The 14,856-nt window shown below is 38.8% G+C and overlaps 1 protein-coding gene across 1 annotated transcript; it reads left to right on the top strand.

Moving 5' to 3' along the window:
- Positions 1-9,358: 9,358 nt before the first annotated feature.
- On the top strand, positions 9,359-10,298 carry LOC121253489 (ADP-ribosylation factor GTPase-activating protein AGD5-like). The gene has a single exon (XM_041153498.1). The coding sequence runs from the start codon at positions 9,462-9,464 to the stop codon at positions 10,296-10,298; it is 837 nt and encodes a 278-aa protein (XP_041009432.1). The 5' UTR covers positions 9,359-9,461.
- Positions 10,299-14,856: the final 4,558 nt, after the last annotated feature.

Below are 14,856 nucleotides of genomic sequence, written 5' to 3'. Positions count from 1 at the left end.
GTGGAAAGAAACAATGAAAATACGTTAACCAGGAGGGACCTAGTGATATAGGAAGTACTGATTTGCACGATAAATCCATGGTGATGGATTACCACCACGAAAGTGAGGAAAGTCTAGCTTAATTCCTCTTACAAAACCTTTGTCTACAAGTTCTCAGTTGCGCACTCCCTCCATGCCTTCCTCCATATCTTCATTTCTGTGCAGCGTTTGTTGATCTTGATTATCTGCATGTATGTTACTAGGATCCTCCGAAGCATGGCACGAAATCTTTGAGATTTGTTGTACAACCTCCTAAAACTTTTTATCCTGTGCTTCCCTTTCCAATCTCACAGCCTCTTGTTGCTTCAACAATAAACCAATTGCATTGATTGAGCTGAGTTATTGCATATTTTATACATTTAGATCCAATATATTTTATTTATTTCATTACATTATTATTGGTTTTAGATGGAAAAATGGATAAGATGAATAAATCTGAGTTGTGATTTAAATTGGTTAATAGCATGATTTATGCTTAATTTTATAACTTGTGATTTAATTGGATAATGTTCATTCACATTCACAATATATTTTTGAGATTCTTTTATTTTTTATTTTATTTCTAATTTCTATTGTTTTTATAGGTCAAGAAATGAAAAGTTTGAGAAAAGTCAAGGTACCAAAAGGTCAAGAAATGAAAAGTTTGAGAAAAGTCAAGTTTATAGAATGGATAGATTTTAGTATTTTAATCATAACTTTCTGCTCAAGTATTGGATTGATACTATTCTTAATGCATTGGAAATCTATCTTAGAGGGCTACAAAGCTTTCTCTAATATGGATTTCCAAATTTGAACTCCTGAAGTGCGTACGTGGCTTCCAAGTTGAGTCCTAAATTTAAACGATTTTGTGTGCAGGAATATGAAGACATTAGGGTTTCTTTCCTACCCTATTTAAGCATATCATTAGCACGAAATTGGGGACATTTGCAGAGCAGCATCGTACATTTGAAGAACTCTTCCAGGATCCAATTGCCGCTCCAGCTGCTGCCTCCACTACTTCCCATCCCCATCTCCATTCATTTGGCTTGCTCTTTTCACTATCTACTATTTATTTAATTTTAGTTTAAAGTTTGTGATTTATTTTTGAGATATTTGGCTTATACCTTTGGGCATTTTAATTGTTGTTTATTTACTTCGTATTATTTATTTTTCTTGTTTCTTTAAGCTTTCATTTAACAGTGATTACAATTGCTATGGATTAATTTTGAGAATTTGTGATTTAAATACAAGGATGAACCCTAGAATCTTGATTTTGGGGCTTTTCAATTTTCATTTCGTATTTTGTCAATTACTTTCTAATTTAGTTTAATTCTTAGCTTAGTTTTATTAATCTCTTAGTTCCATTGCATATTAGATTGATAAAAGTTAAATTAGGACTTAAATAATTTCAGTTTTATTGTTTAATTTTTAGATTAATTAAGATTGTTTAGTTTAGTTGATTCTTTGATTGTTAATTTCAATTTGTTAGTCTTTTACATTTCATTTCGACACTAAAAAATCTAAAAATATGAATCTAGTCCATGACTAGTGCCCTTTTCATTCTTGTTGCACTCTTCCATCCATTGCACATACCATCATTTTTATTTTCTCATTGTGAATATTTTCACCATTTTCAACGAGTTTGATTTTAAGTAACTTTCCCTAAGGAGATGATCTAGAAATTTATTTCTAATTATTACGTGACACCCTCCTACACTTGAGATAGCCTTTGTGCTACTCATTTTTGAGTGAGTCATGCATCTTCGATTTGTTTTTGTTGTCGATCCTGTTGCTGCCGTAAATGATTCATTGAATCAATGATTTGAGCATACGGGCACATTCGTTCTACCATGGCTGATACCAACTGTAATGGACCCAAACTGACTTGTTCGAGAAGTCACTCTCCAGAATTAGAGAAGAAAGGAAGAATGAAGTAGAGAGAGAAGAGATGAGTCTGTAAAATGAATGAATTATCCGTTGGGAACTTTTCCCACCAAGTTCTCTATTTATAGTGAATGCTTGAACAAAACGGCAGTGTTTTGACAAACACTTATTGTAGTTCCAGTAAGTAAAACGACTGCATTTACAATTAATAAGAAGAAAAAGACATTAAACGACAACATTCTATTAAAGGAATGAAACTAATTCTACACCACACAACGCCGTTCCCAGCTTCTCCTTCACAACTAACTGTCATCAACAACCTTTCCATTTCTAACTTATGAACACAACACAGAAGTCTCCCTCAACATCGCACCTTGCCCACTTCCATCCTGCCATACCAAGACTGCAATCCTTCCACTCCATCACCTTCTCAATCCATAACATAGCGTTAGACGCTTCCTCGCTCCGGCATACTTTAAAAAGAATCCATTCGAGGCTCATTGACGATTCTTTGTCGACCCAGGGGTTACCACTCCATTCTTAAACACTCCAAAGTGGACAGAGGAGTTCCACTAGGACATTCGCCCATCCTAGCACTTTTCTTTGAAAACACTTTTTGGAAACACTTTTCCCTAAATGCATGTGACATGAGACTTAAGGCATACGTACTTACGCTTGACATATTACATATGAAATGCCGTGTATAAAATAACCAAGCATAACATATTCAATTCATGGCATGATAACATAGATCACATGGACTATCAAAACACATACTTGGAACTATGAAAAAGTGCCTTGGCCAAAACATGTAAGTGCAAAAAATGAAGAATCATCACTTAGACATGCTTCAAACTTCAAACATATTGCTTAGAAATCAAAGCATAATGAAACAAAACATAAAATCATGGTATTTGGGTAAGATCCGAAACTTTCAAGACATGGAATAGTCGAATCATCAAGTACCACAAATTAACAACAATGTTTTCCTTAGAACCGAAACATGCTAAGGACATTCTTGCCATTTTCATCTTTAACCGAATCATACCATTCATGTCATATTCATATTCCAAGATCATATAAGCATATTCAAACAAACAAACAAGAAATAAAAATCAAAACAACCATAATAATGAAAGGATTTACACAAATATATACAAGTATTAACCGAGAGCAAGTTGAGTGTATACGTATAAAAGTCCACATAATGAAATACTAGCAAGCAGTAATCCGAAATGTATTTCATTAGTAAGAGTGTCTAAAAATCCTATTTCGTGTTCTTGAGTGTGTAAGGGTTTTTAGGACATCACTTGATCTTAAACCATACGACCTTTAGGGTTTTTAGGTCAAAACCCCTTCATTTCACTCGTGTTATTATACAAAACTTAAAGTAGGGTAAGAACACATGTGGTGATCGAAAACATGGAGGATGAACATCTCCCATTATTCAGCTTCAAGGGTTCCTTGAAAGCCCTAAATCATTTTCCATAAAAACGTGTGTGTTTCACCATTCTTGAAGTCCTATGAGATTTGAATCTCATTTTGAGTTGAAAAAGTGACACGTTTGTGTAGAAACTAAGAGAAAATTGAGCCTTACCTTGTCTATCCTTGAAGGTGGTGAAATCTTCTCTTGAAAAGGAATCTTCCTTGTTTGGTTGGAAAGAAAGTGTGAGAAAGTAAGAGAATCTTCAAGTGAGCATGTGAGAGTTGTGTGAAGGGAGTGAGAGTTCATGTAAATTCAGAAAAATGGCAAGGGAAAAGCCCATAGGCGTGTACTCCCTCCTTTTTATAGTGGTCTCCTCACTTCCCTCTTTGGTTGCCTCCAAAACCCTTGCATGGGTGACAAATGGTGAGTGTTTCTTCTTCCCCCTTCTCTTTTGCCGAAAAGACTCTTAGAATCCCACTTTGGATTGCATTGGGAAGGGACAACTTGGGTGGCATGTAAGGTTTCCTCTCCCTTGGCCGAAATCCCTCATTTTCCCCTTTACACCCTTCCTTTTCTTAAGCAAGTGAATATCTCTTCAAAGGTACTTTTGTAAAACATCTCATGCCTTTTCCTTCTCCCAACAAACAACCTTTAGCATGGGTGACAAGTGGCATGGGTGTGTGCCTTGTCCATTGCCGCCAAACTCTTCTCCTTGCCTTTTGTTGCTTCATCTTCCATTGCTCCTTCCCAAGATGACTCTTCATGTGCCATTGGTCTATTAGTAACCTCAGTGAAAAGTGGCAAGTGAAGAGGTGCTTGGGAGTGTGGTGGCCGAAATCCTAAGGGCATATTAGTCCTTTGATGCAAAAGTCCCTTCATCTAATCTTCTAGAAGCTTAATGCAGGTTTGACACTTGGAAAAATTTGACAAATTCAAAATCCCTTATGCCCCTTCGGTTTCCCATGCAGATTTCCTAGAAAAAACCACCTTTCTCCTTCCTAGGTTCCCCTTTCCAAGAATATCTACTTTGGAACTTGAAACTGGGCCAAAACAATGGGTCTAGGTGTGTGGGAAAGGGTTGGCCAAAAATCCTTTAGTCTTCCTAGGTCCATTTTGTCTCTTAATTCTTCTAGAAGGTTTCTAGCATGCTTGACAAGTGGCAATTCCTCCAGGGTAGGCGTGCAAGCCACCTCTTGGTTTTTCCTTACACTCCTCTCTCCCCCTTAGTCCATTATCAAGTTCACATTCATAATGCAACACATGTATGGTACATGGCACTAGTGACTAGGGTTTGGGTCATGGACTTAAAGCCATTGGGTTTGGGTTTTCTATATAAGGTCGAAATTATACAAGGCATTCTAGGGTTACTCCCTTCTTGGGCTCAAGTTGCTAAATCAAATATTCTAAGGCCTTCCTTTTAAAAAAATAACTAAAGCTCTTAAAATGCTATGACAACTAAGAATTAATTATATGGGCCATGCTTAGGCAAGCTCGGGTCATCACATGTACTATGTAAATACACTCAAACATCCACAACCTAAATGCCCCTTTTCATGGAGAACTAGTTTTTCAAAGAGAGATGTTACTATATGTGTGCTTTTTTCTGGCGGTATATTTTTAGCAAAGAGTAGGGACTACATCTCCAACTGTGTAACCTTTGGCTACGCATTAAACCCAACCATCAATGGCCATAAAGTGGTTGTTTTGGCCACTTCATTACTTAGGTGTCACGCCTAGAGTAATAGTAGGTTTTATTGCTTAGCAACCAAGGGTGAGGGGCGTGCCCACTAAGGGTGCCCATACACTCTTTATTACATCTCACATTCACACATAGTGGGCATGACCTTAGGCCTAAGATTGTGAGAGCAAATATTCAATGTGTTCTCAATATTATTAATGCAAGCAAACATATTGTGCCCACTATGTTCAATGCGTTCTCAATATTATTCATGCAAGCAAATAGATTGTCCAACCACAGCCCACACCTGTAAAAGAAATGTGGAAACATTATACCAAATCTCTTTTAGAGCAGAACAACATAACAACATCCCTAGAGTGTCTCTCCATGCCCTAGACGCATTTGATTGCATCTGATCAAGCATTTTTCTTTTATCCTTCTTGAGTTTAAGAAACTCATAATAATGCTTGACCATCTCAAGATCATATGAAACACAAACTTGTTGCTACCACATTGACCAAAATGTGACATTAGCAAACACAACAAAAAATGTGTTGTCGAATGATCTTTCCTCTGCCCTCATGTCACTCAACTTTGGTCCAACCACTTTCCCATCAATGTCTCTTTAAACCAAATCAATCATGGTCTTAGATAATATGCTAGTAGTAGACATCAAAACTTCTATCTTACGACATAGTCAGAGGTATACAAGGGAATCATACAGTGAGGAAGTAAGGAATCATTCACTCACTTTCCACATTTGATTGAATTAGCACATTATGAAATACATGCTACAATATAGGAGTGAACAAGAACCATCTAAACCAACCGTTTATGATTAGAAGCTGCCAAAACCAGTGGATAGCCAAATGGGTGTGTCCAAAATGTTGGAAATTGACATCGGTTGGTTCGGTTCCGGTTTGAACAGTGTTCAAACCGTTGAATTGAAAAATATAATATATATATATATATAATTTTATTCTTATATAAAATGATGTCATTTAACTTAAGTGAGTCAAACGACATCGTTTTATAACTAAGTTTTAGGGAGAAAAAAAGAAGAAGAAATGACTTCATTTGATTTAATGCACCAAATGGTGTCGTTTTGGGTTATGGCTTAACATATTCTATTGTCCTCCCTCTTCTTCATCTCTCTCATGCCATTGCTCTATCATTGAGTCTCTCTCCATCTCACGTTGCTCTCCCTTCGTCGGCATCCGTTCGGTCTGTCTATCCTATCTCTTTCTATCTTGTCTCTCAGACTTCACAGTCTAAATAATCATATTTATCAACCCAAATAACCATTTATCAATTCCAATAGCAACTTATACATCCACCATAACCAACGTCAAACTCAAGCCATCAATATATAAACCCCAACACAGCCAACCTATAGCTCAAAGCCACTACCCAGTACCTCTGGACAACCATATAACTCCAAACCGCAACACAACAGTCACTATTTAAAATCCAACATGAACACCAACATATCTACCACAAATTAGTCTCATAACTTCACATAAATTACAGATTATTATATAAATAGAGGCGTAAATTTTCGGCACATCATACCTAGTGTTGTGAGAAACGTAAGAATATTCCTGTGAACCAGCAAACAAACTACTATTGGATTTTGTCTTTGAAAAATATTACGTGATGGATTAGTTAAACCCAAGCAAGCAGAAGAGAAATTCACCAAGTATGTATTAGTGTGACCCAAGAAATTCACTGCTAAATTTAAATGGATGAGTTCTACTGTGAAAAGGGAATTAAAATATGATGGTTTGATGGGAATTACACAAAATCAATATGTATTAAAAAGGTAAAAATACGCTTGAATACATGGATCGAGATTTGAAAGGGTTTACCAGCGTTGGTGTGTGAGCAGCTACGGGAGTCTGGCGTGGTGTTTTGTGGTTGTCTACTACTTGTGCACGGCAAGGCACATTACATCATAGTGTAGAGAGATAACCCGTGAGAGAGAACAAGAGAGTGAGATCTGAAATTTTCAAAAATATAACATGGGTGCTTATTGTTGTGGAGGTGTGTAGCAAACGCACGACTGTGGAGTTCTATACGGTAGTCAACACCAGCTTAACAAGCATCGATACAAAGGGTTATGTGAGGAAGAAAAATGATGTTTGGAGTGCGTCACGTATAAACTAGGTAGTAGAGCATACGAGATTTACTTGTGTGAAGAGAGTGAGGGGAATCAATGGTGATGTTGAATAGCGGAGGTCAAAGATGCTTGACGTTTAACAAAGGGCTTGGCGACACCAATCCGGGAGCCCACTGAAAATTTGTTATGACCCGCTAGTAATTCGGCGTCGTTTGCTGGGAAGCCTTGGCTTGCAACGTAGTGTTTTAACGTAGGACAGTGGAGCTGAGCAAATACGTGGCCGTTTATTGAACATTCTAGAATAGCAGTCGGTTACTCCTTATTTCCATTTTGATTGCTTTCTGTTCTAGGGAATTCCTGAAGAGAATTGTTATCCCATATATAAGTGGTAGAACTCAGAGGAGAGGGTATTATCTAGAATTTCCAGTTTGTATGAACACTTAATTTGGAGGAATTGGGAGCCTCGGACATCCCAAACCGTAGCTATATTTTGAATTCCATTCCATACGTTAATCTCCATTATTGTTTCTTGTGTTCTTATTTTTCATCTGGTGTTCTTCATCTACTCCCTAATTGGAATCATAACAATTGGTATCCAGAGCTGACGATCTATGGGGGACGAACTATTTTTCGAGCAACAACAAGAGGCCTTACAGCGACGGGTAGATGCTATTGAAAAGAGTCTTCAGAGGTTTAATAATAGCTTTAACAACTTGATAGATATGATGCTTCATTGGATAGTAAGGCAGAACAATATTACTAATCGGTATGATGTTATGAAAAAATTAGTGAGATTAAAGATTAAGAAATGGAGGTCAGTAGTTGTTGAATACCAGCAGGACGAAGAAGAAGAGGCCGTAGAGACTGTGGAGGACGATGTAGAAGATTTAGCAAAAGAAAAAAATAATACAATAGAGGTGGATGAAATTGTCCACGCCACCATTTCAGAGAATCTTATTGAATACTGCTTGGTCTGGGAAGACCAAGCTGCGAAGGAGGGCGTAAAATGGGTAGCGGAGGTGGAAGAGTTGGCTGCGATGCCCACAGAGACTGATCCCAAAGAAATTGCCCTTTCGTCTGTTCTCGTAAATTCTTTCAGAAATCCAGGCTTATTTTCTCAACCTTCAGACCTCCTTCTCCGTCGTTTGTTTCACTCCCCCATCAACACCGTTTTCGGTACTACGAGGCAGATTGATGGTAGATTTCGTGAGGTTTCTATTCAGAGTGACACTAAGTTGTCGCCACTTAAACCCAGGCTTGGGGGCAATTACAGAGGAGAATTCCATGCCTCTGTATGACTCATAAGGCACCCCCCATGGCTAGATTCACCGGAGAGCATCACTCACACTCTATGTGTTGAGGTCCCAATGGATGACATCCGAGTCAGAGATTCTGTGTTGGTTTTGTTTGGAGAGACTATTCCTATAGATGGAAGAGTTCTTTTGGGAAGAAGTGTTGTTGATGAATCAATGCTTGCAAGTGAATCAATTCCCGTATATAAGGAAAAGGGCTTCACGGTCTCTGTTGGGACAATAAATTGAGATGGTCCTTTGAGGATTGAAGCCTCCTCCACAGGCACCAACTCAACGATATCAAAGATTTTCCGCATGGTTTAGGATTCTCAAGATCGTGAAGCACCTATACAAAGGCCTCGTTCTCCAACACATGTAAAGGGAACTCATGCCCAAGAGCCTTCTTACAAAAAGGGCCCAGTTCAATACTCTTACTCAATGGCTACTCCCAGGTACGTTTATTTTGTAAAAGTGGTTGAATCCTTGGCGTCATGTAGTTCGGAGGAGGAAGGCATTGTTGAAAAGCTGGGGTGTCTAGGAGATAGTCACCATAGTGCCGTCTACTTGTTTGCGAAAATGTCAATTAGCAGTGATGTCAAAGGAAAAGTGAGAGAAGATCATCCTTATCACGTTGCTGTTGGTTGTGCTCGTGTGGTCTGGCAACTGTTCAATGATATGTTTGAAGAGATTTTTCCTAGTTACTTCAGCAAGTTTGGTGTTGATGGCGTTATCACTCCCTCTCAAAACCTCATGGGATGGAACGACATAGGGCCTCTGTTCTTGGGCGATGCATCACTTCTTGGGGTTTCGAAAATGGGAAGGTTGGATCCCATCAGTGTGAAGGAGCTTCTACCAAAGCAAAAATCTCAAGTAGGGTGGCCAAGGAGGTGTTTGATGAAAAATCTCAGGCATCCCCAGGTCCTTTACATCAGTTTGAAAGGGATACTGGAAGGACTTCTTAAATGGCCAGAGAATAGGGAATGTGCTGACTGCAAGTCTAAAGGTCCAAGATGGGCTAGCGTGAATTTAGGCATCTTTATATGCATGCAATGTTCTAGGATCCATAGAAGCCTAGGGGTACACATATCAAAGGTACGGTCTGCTACCCTGGACACTCAGCTTCCGGAGCAGGTTGCCTCTATTCAAGCAATGGGAAATGAAAAGAAAAATAATTATTGGGAAGCAGTTCTACCCCCAAATTACGATGCAGTTGGAATTGAGAACTTTATTCGTGCAAAGGATGAAGATAAGAGATGGATTTCTTGGGGTGGAAAGCCAAAATCACCGACTATAGGGCAGGAAGACAAGGCTTCTATGCTTTGGCAGAGACGTGGGAAAAGAAGTGGGAAGGGCCATATTCCTAGTTCTGAAAATACATTTGAGGAAAGGAAAAATACATGGCCACCTAATTTTAGTCTTGCTACAAGGATTACTGTTCCTATTCCACCTAAAGGACCCGAGCAGGTTACTCCAATTCCAAAGCCCCATCATGCAAAGAAAATAGAACCAGAACTAGTAGTGCCCCAAGATGAAGCAAAAAAACAGCGGGGGAAGGCCGCTTCGGCTGTCTCTCCACCAAAAGCACTCCTCTATTTCTCCTTGAGTTTTTCATTGTTAGAAGAAAGTGTTGCAAGCAGCGGTCCTCTTCTCTTTCAGTGGTTCCCATGGATGAATTTTGAGTATAGAAGAGTATTTGGTTGTTTGGTTGATGTGAGAGAGTTTTTTGAGAAAATGACTAAAAGATATGTGGGGACTTGGAAGGCTATGGTTTTAGTATACGTGCAAGGGGTGGTGCCTAAGCTGTTTGAGGAATGGCCACCTAAGGGTATTTTTGAACCTTTGATAGAGGAAGAAAATACCCCGCTGTTTTTCTCTTTATGACCATCAGAGCTGGTCGAGAGAGATACCATAGTTTGTCTCCTAGATACTACGAAGGAACTGTTGCTGCAATTATGGTGTTTAATCTTACAACCAAGCCTCATTTGAGCGGAACTGTCCAGATACTGGACCTTGGTGGTAATCTGCTTGGAGGGTGGGTTAGAAATAGTTTTAGACCTCATGTTGGTGAGCAACCTGCAGAAGGGATGCCTGAGTTATCTAAGGTAGACTTGGTCATATTTCTTGGTGATTTTAATTACTGGTTTGATGGTATGCATCCAGCACACTGAAATACAGTTCCATCCAAATCAAGGCTTGCTCAAACTGTCAATACTTTAAACCTTGAGGACAAGGTTCTTAAAGGGGAGGAGTTTCTTATTACCCGCTAGTAATTCGGCGTCGTTGCTGGGAAGCCTTGGCTTGCAACGCAGTGTTTTAACGTAGGACGGTGGAGCTGAGCAAATACGTGGCTATTTATTGAACATTCTAGAATAGCAGTCGGTTACTCCTTATTTCCATTTTGATTGCTTTCTGTTATGGGGAGTTTTTGAAGAGAATTTTTATCCCATATATAAGTGGTAGAACTCAGAGGATAGGGTATTATCTAGAATTTCCAGTTTGTATGAACACTGAATTTGGAGGAATTGGGAGCCTCGGACATCCCAAACCGTAGCTATATTTTGAATTCCATTCCTTACGTTAATCTCCGTTATTGTTTCTTGTGTTCTTATTTTCCATCTGGTGTTCTTCATCTACTCCCTAATTGGAATCATAACAAAATTGAAGAAATTCATAGGGGAGAGAGAGAGAGAGAGTCTGTTGAGAATAATTTCGAGAGCGTGAAACAAAGTAACTGCTGAGATGTGGGGGTAGATGGGATTTGGGGGAGAGAAAATGGGGAAGAAAGAAACTAGCGGGGAGAGAAAATCGGGGAAGAAGAAAACTGAAGGGGAGAAACCAACTTACCAAATGGCGCCGTTTAGTCCTTCAGGGGCTGAGTTTTCATTTGGGTTTGGGCCACGGGCCTAGGCTTTACAGGTGGCCCATTGGTGATCACATGGCCACACATTGCCTCTCTCTCGCCTAAAATTGATTTCCCATCGCCTTGACAACCAATTCCACATAACCAGTAATCTATATAGGAGGCTCAAGTTTCATTGATATTTGATGTTTGGTCAATGATTTTCCCATTATTTGATGTTTAACATGCTTATCTTTGTATTTATAGGCACTTAAAAAATTCTTGGGACCGTGAATAGTAACTTAAGAGCTATTACTCATTGTGAGTGAGTTACATGTTTAGTTTAGTGTATTTTTTTGCATGAAAAAAATTAAAAATTAGATTATTATTAATTGAATATGTTGTAATTGTGTTATGATATTAGTTTGATCTAACTTGTGGAAAGATGTGTGAACTAAAATCTAGACTTTCGAGTCAGGCCTTGTTTGGATTCAAAGAGTGTTTCATCTCATCTCATCATTACAATTTTTTCAAATTTTCACACAAAATATAATAAACAATTCAACTTTTTCAAATTCAAAAACAATAATAATATTAAAAAATAATATTCTAACAATATTTTATTCAACTTTCAACTTTTATCTAAAACCATTTCATCTCATATCACTATCCAAACCAGAACTTAGACTTGTGATGTTTCCCATATTATATACTAGCTGCTGTGTAGTAAATGCATTTTGGTTTGCATGAAAAAAATCTAAAAGTTAGATTTTTGTTCATTGAATATGTTGTGAAGTTGTTTTGATGTAAATTGTGGAAAGATGAGTGAACTAAAATCTAGGTTTTCAATTTCATTTTTTGAGTTTTTTCTATTATTTTTATATTTCAAATGTTAGATGGATTCTTCATCAACTCTAATTGAAATTGACTCAAACAAATCGACCATTAACTTGAAAGATGATTTGAGAGATGTAACGCCCCAAACCCGGGTGGCTTGGAGAATTACTACCTGTCACTCATAAACATGTCTCCCAACACATCCAAAGGATAATCTCCAACAACTTCATAAATGAAAATCAATCTCAAATCTTCTCAATAATCTCATTATAAACTCCACACAATCTTTAATGCAATAATAATAAATCAAAGGGGTCCATAACTTCCCGATAGTCATAACAAACCAACTAAATATTTCATAAATCTTACTAAACTCAAGACATAAATAAAACCCAAAGATATTAAAACTAAGAACACCAGAAGTCCTTCTTCTACCAACATCTCCTCAGCTTTAGACACAAAGAGCATTCTAATCCAGGTCCTCATTTGGACTCACCACATCATCTGAAAAATATTATAATGATAGGGGGTGAGTCATCAACAACTCAGTAAGCAGAAATCATAAGCTAGCGTGCAAACATGAGCATTTATCAAGGAGAGTATGCAGAACAAAATATTTTTCCAGAGTTATCATGCAGAACAGAACATATTTTCAAAATAACAGAGCGATGGTTTTAAAACAAGTAAAACCCATGGTACTTTGGCATAACATAAACTGAGTATCATCATCAAATCAAAACAGAGCATCAAACAGAGCAGAGACCATGTTTCACCCCCGTGGTAGGGTTGTGCTAACCCCGGTGGCCAAACCAGGCAGAGACAGAGGTGAAATCTTTCCTTTATTCTTCTCGGAGCCCCGAGTGTGCACACAGGAAAGACCACAATAAAGCCACTTTGTTTCCAAAGTGGGTGCACTCAGAGACAGAGAAGTTGGTACCAACCCAAACAGAGCAGAGCATAACAGAGCAGAGCAGAGCAAAGCAGAGACAGAGTCAGATACAAAAACCAGTACACCATGCCAAAGGTTTTCAAATGTTATATCAAAATAATACAGAGTACCGAAACAGAATCAGACAGTTTACCGACACTGAACACAAAAGTCAGAACATCTTTCTAAATAAATGTACAACTTTTCATATTCTCAATATCGCTCATTTTTCAGATTTCAGAAACCACATGACAGAATTTAGCTCATGTCTACACAATGCATGCCAGAACATATTTTTCCTTTTTCGTACAGATTTCATGAGTATGCAGATGAGTGACCGAGGTTGATCTTTATTTTCACAAGTTCCCAACACAACACAAAATATGCAAAGTTTTCAGAAATTCAACCTCAGTCTTATTAACTTGTATAAAACCTAGCATAGGAACCCTGCTTACCTGACTCCTGCAGCGTATTATCTATGACTTGAATACGATCTCTATCCGTCTCGCCACCTATTCATAAGATAATATAAACTAAATATTAAAGTCCAACAATACACAATTGGTCTTAAACAACTTAAGAACTCAAACTCTAGACCATAATTCAACGAGTTTAATCAAACTTAACTAGCCAAATAACAATCCGGACAGCCCACACTTCGACCCAAAATATTCTATACTAAACTCAGTACGTTGGCTATAAGTGGAGACTGATTCGGAACTGAAAAAGTGTTTGCTGAAAGTTGGCTCGACAGTTGGCTCGAGTCAAGTTCGCTCGACAGTCCGCTCGAGCGAAGGCAAGTCAGAGAGGTTCGCTCGAGTCTCGCTCGACACTCCGCTCGAGCTAAAGCAAGACAGAGAGGTTCGCTCGAGTCTCGCTCGACACTCCGCTCGAGCGAATGCAAGTCAGAGAGGTTCGCTCGAGTCTCGCTCGACACTCCGCTCAAGCCAATGCTCATTTGGCTGTTCGCTCGAATCGCGCTCGACAGTCTGCTCGAGCGAAGTACGCAGATTTTGCCAACAAAACCAGTTTACACTACACAAAGCACTCTTCTTTCCATTCCCAACCCCATAACCTAAAGTATAAACTAACACTTCCAAATATTTTCTCCACCACCAGTCCAACAATTCCACTACAATGAAACTTCAAATAATCCAAACCTAGGACAAAACACCAACCCGAAATACTCACCACACAACAACCAGAAAAACTCACAAAAACTACTCAAACTCACAGCCAAAACAGATATTGCATCAAAAAGAAGATAAACCAAACCCAAAACTAAGAAGCAAAAATCGCACGGTTACAGAAGGAGAAACCGATACTTGGATGAGAAAGAAACCCTTACCAATCGAAAATGGAGGGGATGCGAAATGATGCCCGTGAGTTGCAGACGGAAACCAAAATGCAGAAATGGAGGAAAAACAGAGTATAGCAGACGGCAACACTCGGGAAACCAGAAGCAACGCAGCAACAGAAATCCACGTGAGGAGGTCTAGGGCATGGGATTCGGAAACTCAAACTAATGCCAGTAACCAGAAACAAAGATGAAATCGAAAAGAGAAGAGGGAGACGTGGGAGATGTGGGAGACGTGGGAGATGAGAGAGAGTTGCTGGAGAAACTTAAATAATAACTGAAAATGCGAAGAGAAAGGGAGAAAGTGACGGAGATGGAGGAAGAGAACTACTAACCTCCCTAAAACGACGCCGCTTGGTGGTCTCACTAAACACTGAAATGGCTGGGCCATTTCCACGCACGGTTCCAAGCCACTTTGACAAAGAAACTGGGCCTTACATCCTCCTCCCCTTACAAGAATTCCGTCCTCGGAATTTTT

Source organism: Juglans microcarpa x Juglans regia, chromosome 2S (genome assembly GCF_004785595.1).
Source record: "Juglans microcarpa x Juglans regia isolate MS1-56 chromosome 2S, Jm3101_v1.0, whole genome shotgun sequence".
Taxonomy (NCBI): domain Eukaryota; kingdom Viridiplantae; phylum Streptophyta; class Magnoliopsida; order Fagales; family Juglandaceae; genus Juglans; species Juglans microcarpa x Juglans regia.
The sequence above is the reverse complement of the archived record's forward strand: the minus strand, read 5'-3'. Positions and strand labels throughout refer to the sequence as shown.